The 22,021-nt window shown below is 42.3% G+C and overlaps 1 protein-coding gene across 1 annotated transcript in view; it reads left to right on the top strand.

Annotated features, from left to right (window-relative positions):
- The window catches only part of tafa5l (TAFA chemokine like family member 5, like), a 58,170-nt gene that overhangs the window by 20,117 nt on the left and 16,032 nt on the right, over positions 1 to 22,021 (top strand). The window contains exon 3 of the mRNA XM_037105264.1: positions 14,712 to 14,839. Within this exon, the coding sequence (XP_036961159.1) occupies positions 14,712 to 14,839 (128 nt within the window). The remainder of the gene's footprint in view (positions 1 to 14,711; positions 14,840 to 22,021) is intronic.

The following is a 22,021-nucleotide window of genomic DNA, read 5'->3' as shown; positions in this document are numbered from 1 at the left end:
TATAGATCAGACGCCACGGGGAGAGGATACAGCAGACTGGTAATGATCTTGTTGGGTGCACAACTCAAATCTGCAAGGGCGTCACGGAAGGTGCTTATACAACGCACAAATGAGATTTTAAAAAATCAAATAGTAAACAACTTTACAGTGAAAATATTCAGCAGTGACTAAAAATACGTTAAACAAACAGCAATAATGTCAGGTAATGGCATGTGGAATCATTAACTCTGCTGCAGCAGCGTCCATAGACCTTTTTCACTGCGGACGTTTTGACATAACAGGAACATCATGAAAAATCGTAACAGGAAAAACACAGGTGTAACTATTAACAATAATGATAGGTCCCGTCCATTATGTGTCCCAATCCAGTGAATCAGCATGCACAATATGCCAGGCCCCTGCATCTGGCACACCTTAGCACAATGTGGTCATTATTAATGTTATTTCAGTCGGAGACATTTATGTCAAGGAGTACATCATTTACAGTCCCTGCGTCCCTCTCAATCAACTGGTACATGAGCACAAAGTTTTAGTTAAGTCACACACATAAGGAGCAGGTTGGGTTGGTGCAGGGAGCTGCGGCAGTGAGGAGCGTCACCTGCATCAATATGATTGGATGTTACTAGGTGTACAGCTGTGAAAGAGCCAATCGTTGTAAGCATAGTGCAAACTGGTGCCAGTCAGCCTACATAAGTGTGACTTCAGTGCTCTGCCTGAACCAACGCTGTGCTTAATTAAATAAACCTGTGCTTTCAAATTAAAATGTCACATGCCGCAATACTGTGAGAAAGGCCTGTTGTAACAGGACCACGCTTCTCATCCCTCTATTGTAACAGCAGGGCATGAACCCTGGTGTGGAGATTGAAAATGTATTATAATTATTAATAATTTTGAACTGAATCAGTATTGGGTGAAAATACTGCACAGTACAGGTGTCCAATATTGTCATCAACAATCCACGTACTGATTCAGAGTCTGGTTGATTCACTGTCAATTTCACATTGCGCTTTTTAAAATTACCTTGTTGCTTTTGAACTCAGGTATTAAAATCTACTCACCACTAGTTGATAATGCATTGCCGAGAACTTGATATATCCACGTTTTTAACAACATTAGAAGAGTTGCTATAGCAATTTGCACTTCTACACCTGTGTGCATGTGAAGTCAGCTTAGCCTACAGTTCCCCTAACAGCTTTGGAATACATTTGAATTTAATCAGCGTCAGTGTATCTTTTCCTCTATTAAAAAAGAGTGCTGCTTGGTGTACTACAACGACCTGGTGTAACCTTACACACCCACACAGTGGCAACAAACATGGCTGAAAGTGGAATTAACATTGCTAAACGCTCCACTGCGAGGGAGAAAGTTTCAAAGAAGGGAGTCAGTAGCTCATCAAAGGACCTACGAAAGGTGGCAACACAACTTATTTCACCGCTGGCACAGAAGCTTCCGGTGGACTTTAAAGAGAGGCAGAAATCATGTGATGTGATTGCTAGCCAAATCATCAGTAAGTTGCTTTGATGATTTAGTAAATTAGAATGGCACTCTGTAGAGTGCATACCTTCTGCCAAGGCCCAACAATTCCCTGTAATTCAAGAGTAATCCAAATATTAAATTAATTAATTTTGCCGTGTTGAAGGTGCTGTACTATAAGAATTGGCCACCTTGAATTTATATTCCCACCAAATAAGGGCAGTGTATCACCCGAGTAGCTTCATACTGCTGCAAACTGTGTTCTGTTTATAGAGCCATGGCCATAGCTACCATTAGCTTGTTAGCTCAGTTAGCCGTGCAGCTCGCGGGGCTACCTCTGGTGTGTTCTCCTTGCTAGTACATAAGTTTTTCGACTGCTGTGAGAAAGAGGTGCTCCAGCCCCATGCTACCTGGTTAGCATACTAACGTCAGTAGATGTCTCTTCATCGCAATACATAGTCTTTGATCTAACGTCAACACTGTTACTTCTTCACATTTTGTTGATGATTTTGGTACATTTTTTGAATGTCTTGGACCAAAAATTGGTACATATCACACCTTTAAAGCAAGAGAGAGGAATTGTCTGTATCTCTCGTTTTTTCCGGATCTGCACCAAAGAGCTGGGACCCATCTTCCATCCGAGTTTCGAGACTATGCGCTCAACCTGTAGTTCTTGTGAAAACTTGCTGACAAACCAACAAACCAAAGAAAAACAGCCAAACCGTCATGGGTGAAAACATAACCTCCTTGGCAGAAGTAACAAATAATAAAAATCGTATGAAGCTATGAATTTATCAGTATTCCATATTGTCAGGAAACTGTGATGAAATGAATCCCCTGTGTAGGCCGTAACACTCTTCCTCATGGTAGACAGAAGTCAGCAACCACAGAAAATGCTCCAATAGGACAAAATGTCTGGGCTTCCTTCTTTCTCCATTAAAAGCAACTGCCGATGTAATTTGGTTGTTTAACCAGCTAATCGATAATCACTTCACTTGTCTCCTTTTTTGATGCCTCTTAGACTGCTTGACTCCTAACTACGTGATTGGCTGTCTGCATCAGGCCTCCTCCGGTGAGCCGGCGTGACATCAGCGAATTAGTAATCACTTTGGTCGTCCTCAGTCTGGATTATGCCGAATTTTCCTCCCCCTCCGGTGTTTTTAATATGCTCCCGCTGAATAAAGATCTCTTGTAATTGAGAATGTGTGGTGTTCATCCACTTTGCAGATAAGATTTTTATACTTCAGAGCCCTCGCTGCGTTATTGGGCAATATCTAGAGGAGCGTGATAAGACAGATGAGAGGACAGGGTCAGAGGAGGGAGGGATGCCGATTGGATCTCACAATATCACAATCACGTGGATCTGATGCACCATTAATTCTATCACGCCACGACTCATGTTAGCCTTAATCTAATGGCCGTGACACTAGACTGCCGTCCCACAGCCCGTGTCATGCTCCCCGCAAGGATTTCAACCACCTCCTCCCCTGCAGACGCCTCTCCGTACCACCCAACAGATGCTAATTAACTTACAGAGAACTATGATTACAGCAGCAGGAAATTGATTATTACTGGCTTCCCGCTGCACCACACCCTACACTCCATTAATAGCCAGTGCATTAAAGGTGGAACCTGTTGCTCGCAGGCTCATTTAAAGGCTTTCTGCTGTCAGCGGAAATGGCGTCCGTCATCAAGTGGAATTTCTGCATATTGCATGAGAGTGCGACGCGTCTAATGCTGCGACTGTTCAGATATCCTCTCTGACCTTTAACTCAGAGCTTACTCAGTTACACTGGCTTTTGATGTGAATTCCCATAAATGCCCCCTTTGCCCTTCTAAGCGCATAAACCAATTTACAGACTTATAAACATGTTTATTCATTTGTATCTCTCACTGAGGCTCGGCCATGCTTTTTCACTGAGCTGTTATTAACGCAGCAAGGGCTCACTGTCCTCTGGGTCAATTTAATATAGGACTCTTTCAGCGAAGCAGCAGGGGTGGATCAGTGCTTTAAAGAAATGTGTGGTGAGGAAATAGTTACCATGTCAGGAAGTGGAGCCACTGACTGACTGACTCCGAGCAAACCAAGGCCAGGAACTCTGTCCTGATATCGTGTGCTTACATGAACTTTGTAATCTGGTTAGTCCCTCGCGACACGTCCGATCAATCATGCCAAAATTTCCGTAATGTGTGATAAATTGACCACTTAACGACGCTGCTATTATTAACTGTTTTTATCTGCACTGTCACCTTTCAATTCTTCTCCTGACATGATCAGCACGAGACCGAGGACCCTTCATCTCACTTGACCTCTTTCCAGCCAGTCACGCTTGGTGTAAGCTCTGGGGAAGACAGTGATTTGCATGCAGGGCTCAGCACTCATTGGACGCGACTTGCAGGTGGAGCTTTCTCAGTATCCTACGTACGAGTTGAGTTACATTTCCCAACAGACAACTCTTAAGTCTATCTTGCTCTCTTTGCAGCGACAATGCTTCTCCCTTCTCCAGAGAAATGTATATCTGACCTTTCTGTCCTCAAGATAAAAATAAATTGTAAAAAAAAAAAAAAGGTGATGTGCACTCCACACCCCAAAAGTACAAAATGATGAACTGCCGCTCTGATGTTTGGGGCCCCACTATCGATACACACATATAAAAAAGAAATCATCAGACATCATAGGATTCCTGTTACATACGTAACTCTTGTTGCCACGTTTTCAAAAGGCGTAGAAAGATCATGCATGCAAACAACGCTACCCTAATTCTCAGTTATTTGCCTTTTGTTTAGCTTAACGATTAAACGCAGTGTCCCTGGTTTAATTCTGGCAGGGGATCTTTTTTGTGCATGCTGGCCCTCTCTCGCTCCCCACGCTTCCTGGCTGTGTCTTCACTCTGGCAATCTAATAAACAAACGCTCTAAAAAAGCGTTCAGTATCGGTGCTTGCCTGATTGCCTGATTTTATTTATTTTTTTAAAGTTTTAAATGAGTCTGCATTTAAATGAAAAGAACCTAGAGACAACAAAGACTGATCTTGCAAATTTATGTTGTCTTCTTAGGAATAATCAGCCATATTTTTAAAGTTGTGATTCACAGGTGAAACGATGCCAGAGACAATAAAACATTTCACAATCTGTTCTGCGCGGTCTTATCTTTGCGATGGTGTGATGAGGCTGCTAATGACGCGCGATGTTGTTGGTGGATGGGAAATCTGTTGGCTATACAATAACTGTAACATTGCTAAATAGGAGCTAAGTGTAGAAAAGTCAAAGCAAACACAGACGTGGGGCTTGTGTTGGAGTGGGCGTGAAGAAATAACTGAACTTGCTGCAAATATAAAGCAACCAAGCATCTACTAACAAACTAATATTTCTTGATGCAAAAAGACTTACTCCCTGAGACTCGGGAGCCGTGAGCTGAGTCAATACGATACAGCATGGCAGGCTTAACAGGTGAGGCAATAAGATGATAGTGAGCAGTCAAGGCAACCAATTGGCCGTCACTCCCCAGCAGTGGGATTGTCGCCTGCCAGCACGAATGCTCCGCGCTCCAGAATCAGCACCATGGACAGCGGTCAAAAACAGATTTATTCATTTTCTTGGAAAGACTTGAGATGTGTCCTAGTTTCTCACGACATACAGTACATACATACTGCATTATTCTGACTGGATTTATGAATGTGGTTAGCTCACACCGGAATAGCGACCCAGTTAGGTACAACTAAAAGTGTCCACATGCATACTAACATCGGTTGAATGTTTGTACGAAGGAGAAAAACAACAACTAACCGCGGATGATGTCTAGACAGCCTTAGGAACATCTCGTAAAAAAGGAAAAGATAAAGCGTAAAGCACTCTCAGTAGGTGATTTGAGTGAGGACGAGTGAAATTACCAAAATGCATCTCCCTTTACAACTTGCTCTGTCTCTCCATCCTCCCCGAGATCTCTTATAGGTGGAATGCTGTCGGGGTCCAGACCCAGACACCATCCTGTTCAGACCCGAACCTGTAACTGATCAGTTAGTAAAACATATTACATTAATAGCTTTTCCAGCCTTTACAGCACTAACAGACAAGGAAACTCACAGACCAGTTACAGACCAAATCACTAATCCACCAATCAAATCTGTGTATTGTGTCACAAAGACAAGAGACAACCGTCAGAGGAAAAGACAGTCCTAATCAAGAATCCTACATGTTCGACCTACCCAGTTTAAACTCAGTACGTCCCATATCGGAGACTGCAAAGGAAACCTGTTATGCTTTTTCATTTCGTTCCTTTCCTTCAGTGTGTCATATACGTTCACGTGCACGTAAAGGATTTTGAGGTCAAAAAGATGAAAGGCCGCAGCAAAGGAATCTCCTACGGAAAACACTGCTCCTAAAATGCCTCGTCTTCAATTCTGTGACTTTGTGACATCACACTACGTCACCACGTCAAACAGTTGTGTGATTTATGCATAGTGTCTAGTTTGGCATGTAAGAATTGATGTAATACACCTGCTCTGCTGTTGACAGCAGTGCTGGGTCAGGCGTGCATGAGCTGACCAATCAGAGTATCCAAGTGGGGGGCTCCTTAAAGTCAAAAGTCAAGTCAGTTACAGTCAATCAGTGAAATCTTTCATGTTGGTTTAGCTCGCACAGTAACTAACATAGCCAGCATAAGCTGCTGGTCATATCAGTCCAAGTAAGGCTGTAGCAGAAATGTATTGGGCCAAGAAGCTCAAGACTTCAGCTTTTAATCTGTGAGGGATTTAATGTTCTGCTGTATGTCTTCCCTCAAAAGTGACTCACTTTAAATGGTTGCGTTTTTACTTTGTCTTTGTCAGGTTTCCAAATCCTATTTTGGCAATGGTGTTGCACTGACATCATTTTTGCACATGTCTCATATCTTTTCCTGTTGGTACATTCATGTCCTCTATACTCACTGCAGAAACAGTGGACTGTGAAGGTTGGTATGTGGTGTATCCTTAGTAACGTGATTTCGAACACACCATTTTTATTTTGCCCTCGGCTGCTGCCCTCAGCTGACCTCCCTGAATTCTAAATGAAAGCAGTGGGCAGTAATGGATCAGCCTGCTCCTGCATGTGTTTGTTCACCCCTTCACGCGCGATGTCTCAGGTGCGGCTGCATGGATTTTTAATGAAACTCTCAGAATATGACACATCTTAACACGGTGTTCAAGCATTTCCACTGCCAGTTATGGTGATTGGCATGTTGGTGGTGGTGGTGGGGGGGGTTACAAGACAGAGCTGAAACTTTAATAAACATCCTGTCGTACCCAGCAGGTTTGACTGATGCTGAATTTAGTGCACGCCGCCCTTCTTGCATCTCAAACTTAGCTCAAACACCATCGGTTTATGTCAGCTCGGATTTCCTGCCATTTTGAATACTGCCCCAGCAGCAAGGGAACAGAAGCTAGTGCGTCAGCTTTGTTTGTCGTTGAACAGAACAATGCTAATGCTGCTTTTAACACTGATCACAGTTTGATATTTGACCACTTCTGCAGTTGAGTGTATCCAGGCAACCTTGCAGTGAGTTAACACTGGAGAAACTCATCTGTGCTGTTATAATCATCAGCAAAAGCTCCATGGATTTGTGTTGTCTTCGCTGTTTTCTGGAAATAAAATTTAAAAAACCCTCAAATCCACAGCTTACGTATGATGTCGCCTTTGGGACGTTTTCACATTTCCAACAGTCTGCAGCTGGTAGCTTAGAGGAGACGATTGGACAAATATTTTTATCTCCCTCACCATCCTGCTCTTCTGTAATGACATACCAACAAGCTTACCTAAGCTCCGCAGTGAATAAAGTTTATTATATGGGAGCTACCCAAGAATTTATCAGCTGAATAGCCCAGATGGCGGCTGCCTCGTTCGCACAGTGTGACATGTTTACTCCGTTGTTCCATATTTGTTTTAATTCACTGAACAGTTCCTCACTATGCGACAAGTGCAGAGTGGTTCTCCTGCAATATAACTTCTTTTGTTAGTCTTTTTCGGGACACGTTTCAAGCTTTTTTGCCCTCTTTTTGTGCTGCTGTGTGTCACTGTTGTGAAGGTTTAGTCTGCACACTGTACACAGGAGGATTATGTGCTTTTCCTTGCTTGTCTCGCTGCTCTCGCTCTAATCTGCTACCCGGCTCCCTCCCGCTGCCTCTCCCTTTCTCTGCTTGGCCCGTTGTTGCCATGCCACCACATCACACTGTAATCGTATGAAGCTTGATGGCCACCATGATAAGAGTGTGCAGGCTGCAGGGAGACTGTTTATTCGCTGGCTGCAAGCTGCTGCTGCCTTCACACTCTTGGAAATGATTATTGACACTAAACGAGCGAAAAAGTGATGTTGAAAGGAGATGAGGCAAACAGAAAGCTTTTTCTCTTCAGATTTATAATGCAGACCCACAATTTGTGCACTGTTTATTTACGTCAGCTGCAGCGATAACCAGGCCTTTATTTGAAACAAGCTTATATTAAAGACCTGTAAAAAAGAAGAGAATCCGAGTATATTTGATCATATTTCCTGTTTTTCTGACCTGCTCCAGTTTTGCTTACAATATGCTGTGTGATAAACATCTCACAGCACTAATTATTTATGAGTCATTCTCACTCACAACGTCTGGCTTTTAATTTGTACAGTATTTAGAGTAGAATTTCAGTGACAGTAGCTTAAATTCACAGTATGGAATTCCTGCCACTAGGGGTCTCTTAATCAAATCAAAAGCCTTAAATGTGTTGATAACATTCACTCTGGGGTCCAGGGTATAATTGGCTGTTTTTGACTATTTTTGATTTTGCTATTACATTTCACCTTAAAAACTATTTACCTTGCCTTCTTTGGTGTCATTATTTTCACCACAACCTCACATGTGTGACTGTACAGTTATTGTTTCATTTTGACATACTGTATTAACACAATGGACCTAAAATCACAAAAAAAAAAAAAATCTGAGTAGGAAGAAGTTAGTTTTTTAACTGCGAAAACCACAAATATATTTAACGAACCATTTTTATTACTTATAATGCAAATGTAAATCGTTGTTTGCTAAGTTTTTGCACACATTTCTGAAATATACAGTTATATGTAACTATTTACATTTAAATGCCTCAGGCTCAGGCCTCCCTCTGCTCTCCTGCCTGCTCAACATTCAGCAGTCTCCTCATTGTTTTGACTCATTAAACAAAAAATGACTCAACTACACACTAAACACACTGCACCCAACACTACATAACACACTAACTATACAATTCAAACCGGCTAAATGTCACAACTTTCTCAACTCTCAAAACTCTCTATCTTTATTGCTCTCTGTCACCATCACTGTCGCTGTCACTCTTTTGCCGCCGTCCCTCCCACAACTTCCCCCTGTTCCTCAGCAACCAAATCACGTGGTTTGCCATATAATTTTGTGATTGGTTGGTGTGGTGCTTTCTTCCACCAATAGAAAAGGGGGTGTCACAAGTTGTTTTTTTTGCTTGCTTGCAAACACTTCCTGCTTACAGACACTTTCGTGAGAGAAGCCCATTGTTATCGTTTCTTCTTACACCAAACGTGTAGCAAACGTGACGGCAATGTGCCTCACTGAGGCTCGATCTCCCTGTTACGTCATCTTAAATTGGTCACGTGACTTTGACGCGCCGGTGCGTCAGTTGACCTCATGGTGTCCGATCTCCCGCTTTTCCATTGCATTCACGTTACAACCCTGCTGTTGTTTGAATAACCCACCCTCTCAAGTGGCTAGTTTCTGCACCAGCTACCATTGCTAATATAACAGGTACTGAGCTGCAGCACCCATACACAGCTATATATGTCCTGAAAACAGAAGGGGGAAGGATGACAAAGGGAGACGCTGCTTGCTTTGTCTGAGTCTTCTGCAGTTATGAGTTAAGAGCGATACATTTGCTCCTGGCGACACTCCGCAGGGAAAACCACGGCCTCACACTGCCCCCTACTGTAACAACCTGCTATATCAGCTGAACTGTTTTGGTCCAGGAAACCACATTGCTCGTAGAATATCTATTTTCAAGTAAGAGACATCACAGGTATAATATCAAATTATGAAACACCATAAAACCAACTACATACATTCACAAATTAGTGGGCATCAAACTAACACACAAAATTTAGCAAATGCGGGCGAGCAAACCCCAATGTTGCTGATGCTAGCTCACGTGAGCGTTGCTAATGCTAAATAGCGAACATTAGAGCAGTAGTATACAGTAGAATTCAGCCATTTTTTAGTTTCAGAGTGCAGATAGCACGTGATACCAACAGAGTTATGCTATTGTCTCAAAAACCTTGGTAACAGACGGAACCAGACTTCAGAATTATGTCATGTCATGTCATGTCATGTCATGTCATGTCATGTCATTGTCCGAACCGCTTATCCTTTCCATGGGGTTGCGGGGTGTTGCTGCTGGAGCCAATCCCAGCCTTGTGTCAGGGCGAGGGCAGGGTACTCCCTGGATAAGTTGCCAGCTCATCGCAGGGCCCTCACTGATGAGCAATGTGGGGTTCAGTATCTCGCTCAAGGACACTTTGACATGCAGCTCAGCCCTGCCCGGAGCTGGGATTTGAACCAGTGACCTTCCGATCACTAGTCGACTTGCTCTACCCGCTGAGCTACAGCCGCCCCTTCAGAATTCTAAAATTATTAATTTACAGTCATAATAATGTTTTTAAGGAAACAAGGTTATTTTTACTTTTGCTTTTATTCTGCACCTTTCTACAAGCTCTGTAGATGTATTATTAGTTGTATTATTTTTAATAATTTGTCTAAACAAATATGTTAGCTATACAACCTCAGAGTTGACATGGGAATTGTTGTCAATAATTGTAAACAGCCACCATTACCTATTAAAATGTAATGTGACTCAGGCAGAAATGTAAAAAAAGAAAAAAAAAACTTACATTACATTTTAATGTAGAAATCCTTAACATTACATCTCTTAGTGGAAAAGTGAAAAGTAAACACCACTGGAAATAACTGAAGTCATATTTGACAATTTACAGTTTCCTCCTTGCACAATACCAAATAGATCCCCAGCTCAACATTACAAAATGGCCTCTCAGTTTTGTGAAGTCCATATTTTTCATCCCAGTTGACAACAGTGGAGATGTTTTCTAGTCCCCCCCCAAAAAAAATCAATATCTCTGGCTGTGAATGTGCTTGTGACAACGTTGTTTTCCCCAAAGCAGCATCTTTAAGTCAGGATGAAGACGGATATGAAATATCCGCGACATCAAGACGCTGCTACAGCGGGTCACTTCCTGGATTGATGCCACCTTGATTAGCTAAACCATCTACTTTGTGATCAAACTAAAACATAGACAAAAAAAACAAGACCCTAACAAATGTACCTCTAATTCTCAGCAACAGCCTGCAACAAACCACACAACTGAAGAGTCATTTGTAGCTTGGTTGCGTTTAAACTGTGTTGATTGTTCTGTTGACATAATTAGAAGTGAGAGACCATCGGGGCTCTGGTAGCAGGTTGCGCTGCTCAGAGGACAGAGGGCTGAAAATCTGGCCGCTACAAATTGATCCATGATTGAAGCTTAATTAACATCAGTCAAAAAGATTGTAAAAGCCTTTTACTAGTTAAGCTAGTTAGCTAATCTTTTTGTTAATTAAGTCGGCAGAAGAGGGACACAGTTTTATTGTTTCGGCGATTTGTGCTTCCCTTTATCTCGTCTTTTCAATGCAATGAGCACATGCTTGGTGGTTTTTCCTTTTAGCGTTTGAGAAACTGTCACTAAAACTGTGCCTTTTTTTTGTCTCTTGTACCTCATCTGAATACATTTTAAATGAGCTGCCTGTGGCTTTCGTAAAAATTTGATGTTATTTTTTACTTCTGCAGAGGCAGAATTTCATCAGAATAACAGTGGTTTTAAGGACTCACTGTTGTGCCTCCTGCCCCACTCTGAGCCTCGTCTGGCAGTGCTGTGTTGTGCTGGGCTGGGCAGGGCTTGGCACTGTGCACAGGGGGACAGATGGTCTTACATGTGATCTAGTTGGAGGTCCAGAGCAGTACCCCAGCAGGGACCCTGGCAGATGACAAGCCTGGCCCGACGTCCACGTTCCCCGGGTGGGACTCAGACGATGACGGCAACAGGACGGGCCACCCAGGTGTCAGCCAGACACACAGGCTCTCTCTCTTCCTCTCTCTCTCTCTCCCGCTCTCTTTCAACCACCACAGCCAGCTGTTTCAACTCTGCTGCTGCTGCTGCTGCTGCTGCTGCTGCTGCACACTGCCGCCATCACAAACAGAAAAACATGTTCAGACACAACCCAAAACAGATACCTGTCACGATGGAGCCGTCATGCCGGGGGTAGACACGATCATTCTAGACATTTGCACCAGTCGAGTGATCCAACGAGCCAGGGTTATTATAAGAGCAGCGTGTGAAAGATCCTTTAAAATGACATATAGCAGCAGACAGATATTTTTGCAGTCTGCTAAGGATACTGTTAATGTGTGCGTGTGTGTGTGGGTGGCTGTTCCATATAACCTTTCAAACACGTCTACAATTGCATTTGCCAGCATGTTGGACGGATAGTTTTGATGGATAAAGAAAAGCCGAGCCGAACCGCAGCCGTGCCTCTTTTGTCGCCGCCGATGTTATTCATGATGCTGATGAAGTTATCACAGTGACGCTCTAATCCCGACCGGCGCTGTGCGACCGCTCCACGGCTTGCAGCACCAGGAGATTCATCAAGTCATCATAGATCAAGTCACACTGTCACGGATGGCATTGAAAAAAGTAACAAGGGCGAGCTATCGAGTGCCTGGATACTGTGGCAGCAGCTGAAAAATGCATTTATTTTAGCCAACCTCCGCGACTCTGGGCTGGATTGGGCTGATGCACTCCACGGTTAGTCAGCACTCCCGCCGCTTTGCCAGCTCAGCTTTTATTCCGTGCCCTGGAAATTGAGTTTTGCTGGCCCTGTAATGTACTCAAAACTACATCTGCAACTGACTGATAAATCTACGCTTTGTTGCGCCTGACGGATGGCTGTGAAAATGAAAATTCACCACGGCATGTTGCTGTGTCAGGAGGAAGGTCACTTTAGATTCCCCCCCCCCGCTCCCTCCGCCCCGGCTGGCTGAGGATTCTCTGCTCGGGGTGAAGCCGAAATGACCGCTCAGTCTCAGATTGGAGATGCTTAGCTTTAATATTTTCTTAAGCTTGTTCAGTTCAATGAGATGACAGGTTGGTGGATTGTTTTGTTCCACCACTGTGTCTCCTGTGAGGGCAGCCTGGAAAAAAAAAAAAGAAAAAAAAAAAAAAAGAACAGCCCCTCTTCTGATGTGTCAACAATATCTATTATTTGCTGAGGGAGAATGGCTTTGTATCTACAGAGCAGTAATTTTCCGTGTGTGTGTGCTTACATGCATAAGGGTGCTGTTCAGCTGGCTTGATAAACACAGCGAGATGACAGATCTTTATTGCAGAGCAGCAGCCGGGGTCTGACACTCCAAAGACCAATTTCAGACCGTTAACAAGGCCTGGACCAGGAATACCTCACAGCAAAATGTCACCAGGCCTCCCTCTCCACACCTCCTTACTCTCCCCCCTCTCTGTTCAGCCCTCAGCTCTCCTGTGGACATTCAACGAATTGTAGTTCCTCTCTTTCAATTTGCAGACCATGTTACCTCGTTCCACAATATGCTGCCCCGAGGGGATTGTGGGTAGGCAGGAGCAGCGGCCCCGGCCAGGTCCGCAGAGAGCCGATAACCTTTCAGTGTGGCTTTAGCGCGCTGTGTAAAGAACAATCAGTGCTTATCAGCGTCGACTACAGGCGAATGCTAATTCAATGTCATGCAGACAGACTGCAGAGGGAGAATGAGAGCATCACTGGCTTTCACTCTGACAGCCTGATGTCTCCGGCAGACAATTAACTTCAAGAAGACTTTTCATTGCCTTTCTATCTGTAATCCACTCCCTCTAATATATGTGTTAAAGTATTAGTAGTTCCTGCTATTGTTGTCATGATTTATGCAGATGCATTCACAGGATATACGCTTAAAAGAAATATTAACATTTTGTTGTTGTTGTTGTTACCAGGATATCATGTCTTTCCACCGACTATAACTCCATCCAAAGTCAAAAGAAAAAAAACTGAAATAATTCTCATTCCTGAAAATTTTCTTTCCTGACGACAGTTTAACGTCCAATGTAGCAGGCAACTGTATGAAATAAGGAATCCATCCATGCATCCACTCACTATACCTGCTCCTCTTCGAAGGTTTGCAGAAGGCTGGGGCAAATCCCAGCTGACATGTCGCACACCAAACAGGTTCAGCTGAAGTAGAAATTAAATTCATTTTTTAAAAAAAACTGGAATGGCACTCAGTAGAGCGCATACCACTGCAAAGGCCTTAAATTCAATTAAGGCTAATCCAATATCCTATTTGTTACCATATAGTGGCTGAAAAGAACATCCCTCTATGAAAACATATGCCAGAAGTCAGTCATATATATATATGCATCAGAATTCATGGAACAAAAAATGGTAAGGAAAGTGAGAAAAATATTTTGGAAACCAACCTCTTTTGACCTTGGTGGATATGGTAGCTAGGGCTTTCTCAGCCGTTGTGGTGAACCAACAATGAACCTGAGCTACTGCTATTCCTGCAATTCACTGTAACTCTTTTACTCCTGGTGCCCAATTGATGTCCAAGATTCTTCGGATATACAACATTTCTGGCCTTGATTGTGAAAAGAAAGGCAGAATGAAAACCACTCTGGGAAATTACATAGATTATTGTTCGGTGAGTGCAAATTTGAAAGAAAAAAAAAAGATTTATTTATTTTAAAAGCCCAGTTTATCTTCAACAAAAGAAACCTTGTCAATTGGTGCAAATGACTTTTTACCTCACCGGAATTATCTAAAATCCTTTTGAGGAGGAAGCTTAACAAAATGTCAGTTAAAACAAGCAATCTTTCTATGCAGCTGCGGTGAAAGTTAGCACTAGCGGGAGAGTAATTTATGGACCGCCAGCTGGTCTGTAAAGGTTACTACCACAGGCAATTCAGACATGGCGGTTCAACAAGAACCTCATTAAAATACTACAGGCTTGTAGACACATCCACATATGAAGATGCTTTCCTGTCTGGTGAGCATAAAAAGCACGTTTTAATTGTCTGTTCCAGAGGAAAAGTTGACATTCTGAAGTGTCTCTCTCAATCTGTCTGTTTAATTTGCCTCTCTGCCCTCTTGTCTTTGGTCCTCCCAGCGCGGATCGTGCGGAGCCGTCAGTGGTGTGAGATGGCTCCCTGCCTGGAGGGGGAGGTCTGCAGCCTCCTGTTCAACCGATCCGGCTGGACCTGCACCAGGGGCAGCGGTCGCATCAAGACCGTCACGGTAATTTACAAGACATGACATTAATATACGCCATATGCACTTAACAGCATCGCGCCCGCTCTCTCAGCGTGGATAACCCCCCGGCAGCTGATGGTGTGTGAAGTCACAGCCCAGGGCAAGAGGCAGCTCACCTCAGTCACACAGCATGCAGCTCCAAGGATTTCACAGGGTACAAAGGGTTGAAAGCTGATGCTGAACTGCTCTCTGTGGGCTGAAACTTTCAAACCCTCTGTTTCTGCCAGACCCTGTACACAGCAGCTGTCCAGTGGTTTGATGACATTCTACAGTTTAACCTGCCATTGAGCTACGTCCTGTTAAAATAAATCAAAGGATCCAAACTTCTCTGTTCTTTCTACAAGTACAACTGTCTTGTGAGTGAAACGCCTCAATATTCTCACCTGTGATGAAGAAAAGAATATCTTTATTGGGTAACTGGGTTGCAAGAAGGGCTGCGCAATATATCATTTCAGCATCGATATCGCAATGTATCCATGAGCAATAGTCGGGATGTGCAATGTCGCCCGAGGCAAATTAACTCACTCAGCACATCCTGCTACAACGTTTGTGCTGCTTCATACAAATGGGAAACTTGCACAGATTTAATTTGCTATGACTAATTAAGAGACGTCTGTCTAACATACATGATTAAGTCAGATTTAAGCTACACATCTTTATACCTAAACAACTGAACAGGTCGCTTGTTATCCGAAGCTACATAAAGTATATCACAGTTCTCATGACCATGAACGTGGCCATAACAGCAACACACGCGATTTACCTTACGTTGTGGATGTGACGTTACCTCACTAAGGGCTCTTGAGTGAGACTCTTGGTGGGGACAGTGAGACTCCAATCACAACATGTCTTGATTGATTTTTTTTTTTTAAATGAAGCACGGCCTACTTCGGTTGTTTGATAAAACAAACTCCCGTACAATGTATTTACAATCATTTTTGAATAGTACAATTCAAGTTATCTGGTTAAAATTCCTGTCTTTTCTCATATTACAATGTATATCACAGCAAACCAAAATATGGAGTGGCAACGATATAAGATTTTTTTTCATCTTTACTATCCAGTGAAAAATACTTTACAATAATTGTCATTTATAACAGTCCATAAGAGATTAATTCTAATTTATGTAGCTGCAACCTCCCTACAGCTGATTAGAACTGAAGAAGCCTCTTGAGGTGAAACGTCCTCAAGGAGCTGAAACCAGCTGAAAGTCCAGTTGCCTATGATTTCATACTTATAATTACCGATCTCAACATATAGGATGAACAAACATTTTATTAAAATTCAATGCCATATATAAGCAACTGTATCTATTTGATCAAAAACATTGTTCTGACACTCAATTCTGAGGCTGCTTTGTAAATGTTTTTTCTAATAATTAATAAAAATAGCAGTTTCTACCAAATTCTTATTGATTTCTGGCTGGGTAACCCCACCTACTTCCTGTTTAATTCCCACCCCCATCCGATCTGATTATGGATATATCATATCATCATTGGATTTTACCCCGCTCTAATGTTGCGCTCTTGCTTTCAGCTGCCCAGAAGGATATGTTACAGCTTCTAAATGCATACTATTCTGCTCAAGAAAAATATTTCTGAATTCTTCTCAGACCAGCCCAATTACAGGAGCGAGAATCACCAGCATTTTACTAGGAATACTAAGTAGGCTCAAATACAGTACCTCCTCCAAAGCCTAAAAAATATTTCTGTACAGACAGTTTCAGATGTGAGCCTGTAACCAACTAATGCTTTCAACTAAAAGCTTGAAATTAACAGATATGTTGAGATTGCTTTGAAAGAGTTTGTGTTATGTATCGGTCTTCAGTCTTAGTTTGTGTTCATGTAATTCTTCTTTGTTTTTTTTGTTGTATTTTATATTCCACATGTGCGTGTATGGACTGCGGGGACACTAGTGACTGATGCAAATGGGTATCAGACAAACAGAAAATAGAAAACAACAATTAATGTCAGAAAAAAAAAATCATCACTAATTGGGGTGCAGCTACAAACGCAACATGCCTGAATATTTTTAATCAGTAGCAGTTCAGCAACAATTTTCCGTTTCATTTGACTCCATGTTGATTCACCTAACGATCAAACAAACCTGTGATGGCAGTTAGCAGAGTAGTTTTACCCCTAACATCTATTGTAGAACTTCTGACTCATGCAGACAAAAAGTGGATCCAAATGTGAATACGAGCAGCTAATTACATAACTAATGAATAAGTAATGCTCAAACAAGAGATCAGACATTTCACATGTGAGCGTCGCGCCGAGGAGAATAGTGTTCACAACAGTCTGTGACCTCCCTTTGACTTTGTGAGGGATGTAAATGAACAGAAAACATGTTAAATTATTAAAAGCTTCAATATGGTGTCATCTGGTCCTCTGTAGGCTCCGCTCTCAGTGCAGTATGCATCCAATGCCTCAGAGCTGCCAGTGCTGCAGTGCTGACTGAGGCTTGGCCGTGTGATCAACGCTCATTTGATTCAGCAGTGAAACAATACACGGGGAGCGCAAAGACACGATACCCTCTCAGTCAAAGAGGGGGGTTTACTTGATCTTTCAGTTTTTATTCTGATAGTCATTATAAAGGAAGCCTCATCATGATTGTGTTTGAACAATGTGACGCTTGCCTGGTCAGCAGCAGAGTCGCCATGGATACAGGCCTCACTGGCTCACCGTGGTTCACATTATATGCCTCTTTGTAATCTCACACTATGCAACTTTAAGCTCAATGTAAACGGAGGAGTATAGTGTTCTTTTTATGATGTTTGGGTTCGTTTTTCCCTCTGGGTAATGTCTTCCACCAGTTGTCTTCAGTGATGTGGGATTCAGAGCAAATCAATGTTATAAAACATCCAATAGGGACAATTACATTTCCGTCCAAGTTCAACCCACTTTTCTTTTAACCCTGGCTCTACTACTGTACCTATGTATATGACTGTTCAATATTCAGCACTGCACAAGTTCATTTTTTATTTTTTAGTAATGCTTCTTTCTGAAACCACTTGTAGCTTTGAGCTCTTGAAACAGTTACTAACTGCTTATGTCACAGTCTGATTTCAGATTACATCACGTTACCTCACCAGTATCCAGCCATGCAGATGGAGAGGTTTTGAGGAGTTTACATTGTGAACGCTGTAAAATGGTGGATACAATTTTTTGAGTGTCACAACCCCCCATACTGACTCATTTCACTATCATATTTAAATCCATGCGTTCCAATAGAATTTGCGAAAGTCTAGATGAGCCACAAGATGAAATCATTTAACCTCTATTAAAGTTAGCTTGGCGCTAAATATGGGAGATACTGGTAAGGGTATTTTCATACCCAACAAGTCAAGCGTTTTTGGCCGAACAGGGAATGAACAGGGCTCCCCTTCCATCGCTGTCTGCAGGTCTCATTATGCATCCATGATCAGGCTACAAGATCCAGTTATCTGTTTAACAAGTTATCCCTCTGACTTAACAGTAAAAACTTAAATGAGCCACTATAGGTTTTGGCCATTTTATGTGCATCAGAAACAAGCTGTAAACACAACGACAGATTATAATTTCTTAAACTGATATGGCAGTATTAGTAAAGATACATCCAGCAGATACATAACACAACGTTAATATTTGTTTTTTGTTGTTGTTAAGTTGTGTTTCTGGGCACCAGGTGAATGTCAGTCCAATATTCACCCTCCTTTTGTTTTTGTCTCTGCCAACTCCCGAGGGAAATATCTCTTCTCAAGCTGCTAAATGATCCACTATGTTCACCAGCTAGCTGCTAATTTGCCCGTCTGCTGTTTGGTGCCGAGGAGGTAGCATACAGTAGTTTCTTTATTAGAGCTTTGTTGCAGGAAACCGTCGCCTGGCCGGAAAATGAAACCACTGAGCTGACACACACTTGAAAAGCTGAGAGATTCAGGTGGTACCAAGAAGGAGCAGCTCGTTTCACATTCCATTACAGATAGCAGCTCTCAACAAAAAGAAGGTTCTGTAATGAACAGTACAAACACATTTACTATAGTCAGGAGCTGATAGAGTAGACTTTGGGTTGATATCGCCTGTGGCTGTCTCAGAAGTAGAATCAGAATTAGAAATGCTCCATGGTTCATTTTAAAGGAGACATATCATGCTCATTTAAGGGTTCATTATTTAATTGTGGATGAGTACCAGAATAGGGTTACATGCTTTAATGCTGAAATAACACATCAGTTTTCTAATACTGTCCAGTGCTGTATTTGCGGTCTTTCTGAAATGCTGCGTTTTAGCTCGTGTCTCTTTAAGCTCCCCGTCTTGAATATCCAGTCTCCTCTGATTGGTCAGCTCACGCAAACCTGAACCAGCACCACTAACAACAACTGAGCAGCAGCTGTGTTAGATCAATTCTTATGAGGCAAACTAGCCACTAGGCATAAATTATGTAAACGCTTCTGTGCAGACTTTGACCTTTTTAATTATCGAGATCTTTTACATGCACAGGGAGATATATAAACCACTGAGGGGACGGGAAAAAAAACAAGCATATATTGCCCTATTTTGTCTGGTAACTCATTCTTGCTAATGTTAGCTAATGCTTGCAACTTAAACATTCAGCTTTATGACTTCTAAGCTTATGCTAATGCTACAGCATGTCATTTCAATGATCACAATTACCATTCACTTTCAGTAAAATGTACATAAGCTTGCTTTACTGTATAACCCACACAATCTAGATTTTAAGAACAACACAAAGCGTTTTCAAAAGTGTAATAAAAAAAACAGTAATAATATTTTATCCAATATTGACTTTTATTTACTACATTGTATGCTCAAATTGGTTAAAATGTAAACATTTATACAACATTATACACATGTGGCATCTTTGGCAGCCACTAAGCTAAGCTATAATAAATCTTTAGCTGAGGGTACTAAACAATAATAAATCGTAAGCTGAGGGAGCTAAACAACACTAAATCATTATCTGAGGGAGCTAAGCAATATCAGTAGTGTTAGTCGTATTCATACAGTAAAGTCATCTTTGTGAATGAAAGATCGCCATTTTCTACCTTAGTGTCAATAAGGAGCAAAAATCTGTTCAAACAGCAGCAAATACACAAATATGTGCCTCAGGTGTGAAGATGTCGAAGTAGAGAGAGACGGACCTAAAGAAGAAGCAGAGGGATGTAACTCAGACAGACAGAGCCAGCGAAACAGCACAATACAGCATGTTGATGTCAGCAAGAGATGACAGGACGGACTGAACAGGAGAGACTGCTGATCGTCGCCAGGTACACAGGGCCAGAGGTCGGCCTGTGACTGGCTCTGTTGATTTTCACTCTCTCTTTCTCTTATCCCTCTCTCTCTCACTTGCTTCCTCTACACCCCCCCACTGCTCCTCCTCCGCCTCCTCCTCCTCCCGTCCAGCAGCCCTGGGCAGCTGCGTCAGATTTCACGCACGCATTCCCATCGTGCTGTAACCTACCCTGACAGCACACTTAGGTTAGTGTTTTGCTTTCAGTACATACGTTTACAAAAATGCAGATTGCGTGTTCCACTGCAAATTCCCAATTAGCCGCTGCCGAGGAGAGTTTCATCGCAGAAGTTAATCGCAAGTGATGCCGGTGTGTTTTGTTTGAGGGGGCGGGGATGGGGAGGATTTGGCAGCAGAAGAGAGAAGTTATCCAGAGGTATTTGTTGTAAGACTTGGGAAAGGGGGGAGGGAGCACCTTCTGGAAGATAAATGAAAATGAGAAATCTATAAAGAGGATTGATCAGGCTGGAGTGTGGAGGGATAACGGGATACAGGGCCGCTCACTCGGCCACCGGCCAAGCTCTGTCCGTCCACATCTGTGTGCAAGTATCTGTGAGAAAGTGTGGAGTGCGCAGAGGGAGTCTGAACTGTGAGCGACTCTGTCTGCATGTGTACATAATCACATTACAGAGCAGCATTCAGTGTGACAATGTGGGTTTGTGAAAGGTGATAACGGCTGCACTCATTATTCATGTTTTGGTGTGTAGGCTTGTCGTGGGCGGAGTTAGCCACTAAATTAAGTGACAAACGCACCTGATGGTGGCGGATCATGCATCTGAACATGTAGTATACTGCTTATATTTAAGCAAACCGTTGGGGTTGGATAGCAATTTTTTTTTTTTTTTAAATCCTGTGTTGAATTTGCTTATTAAAGCCTTCAGAAAGTAACCAAAGCAAAAACATGCCTTAAAGATTCAAGTGAGATCGGTATTTTTTTTTTCCGCTGAGACAGCAGAAACACTTCAGGTTTGAGTAGCACCTTATTTGATGCTCACAACCTGAGCCTGAAAATGAGACGAGTAGAAGATATGAGATGCTGCTAAAATGAATCTGACACAGCAAGAAAAGGCTTTCAAATGTTCACAAGCAAATTCAGAGCTATGAAGTTCATGTTTCCCTCATTAAGATGACGTGCTGGAATCTTCACCTGGGAATATGATGGAGAAGACAGCAAGGTAACATCAGTCAACACTGGGATGGAATCTAAAAATATGGATTGAATTTTTGACTTTGTGTAACCAGTCATTTAGGAGGGGAGATTAAAAAACATTTGCTTATACATTTCAGAACAATGTTTCTTAATTGAGCAGCTGTGCTGTGTAATTAAAAACTCGTACACGTGCTATATGTATCTTTCTCTTGGGAACCATGAACCGTCTTCATGGCTTTCAGTCTGATGGCTTTCACAATGGAGGAGCCCTGAAATGACATACAGCAGCCGGCTTTTTCTTTATGACTTGTTGTTTGTGTGCTTGTTGTCCTGTCTGTTGTTTACAGAGCTGACTGGGTTTTAAAAGTTGGTAGTTGTTGACCAGTCAAAGCACACTAATGTCACCCAAAGTTCCTATGGTGCTGGGAGAGGGCCTAAGCTAAGAAAGTACCTCAAAATGCAGTTCTAAGAGCTAAATGTTAACAGTTCTTGTGGTGCAAGTACAATTAAAAAAAAAAAAAAAAGAGCAGCTCTTAGAACTAAGTTTTCAGAACTGGTCCAGTCTGAAAACACTAATTGTCAGCTTGCTGGACTGCCAAGGGGAGTGTAGGTGTTTACACCGCCAGCACAGGAGCTTTGGACCGCTGGGAGAAAAAGGTGTTTAGGCTAGTTAGAATGCTAACTTCAGTAGATATCTTTGCAACACAAAACATTGTCAAAACTGTCATTTC

This window comes from Acanthopagrus latus, chromosome 7, assembly GCF_904848185.1.
Source record: "Acanthopagrus latus isolate v.2019 chromosome 7, fAcaLat1.1, whole genome shotgun sequence".
In the NCBI taxonomy this organism is placed as follows: domain Eukaryota; kingdom Metazoa; phylum Chordata; class Actinopteri; order Spariformes; family Sparidae; genus Acanthopagrus; species Acanthopagrus latus.
The sequence above is the reverse complement of the archived record's forward strand: the minus strand, read 5'-3'. Positions and strand labels throughout refer to the sequence as shown.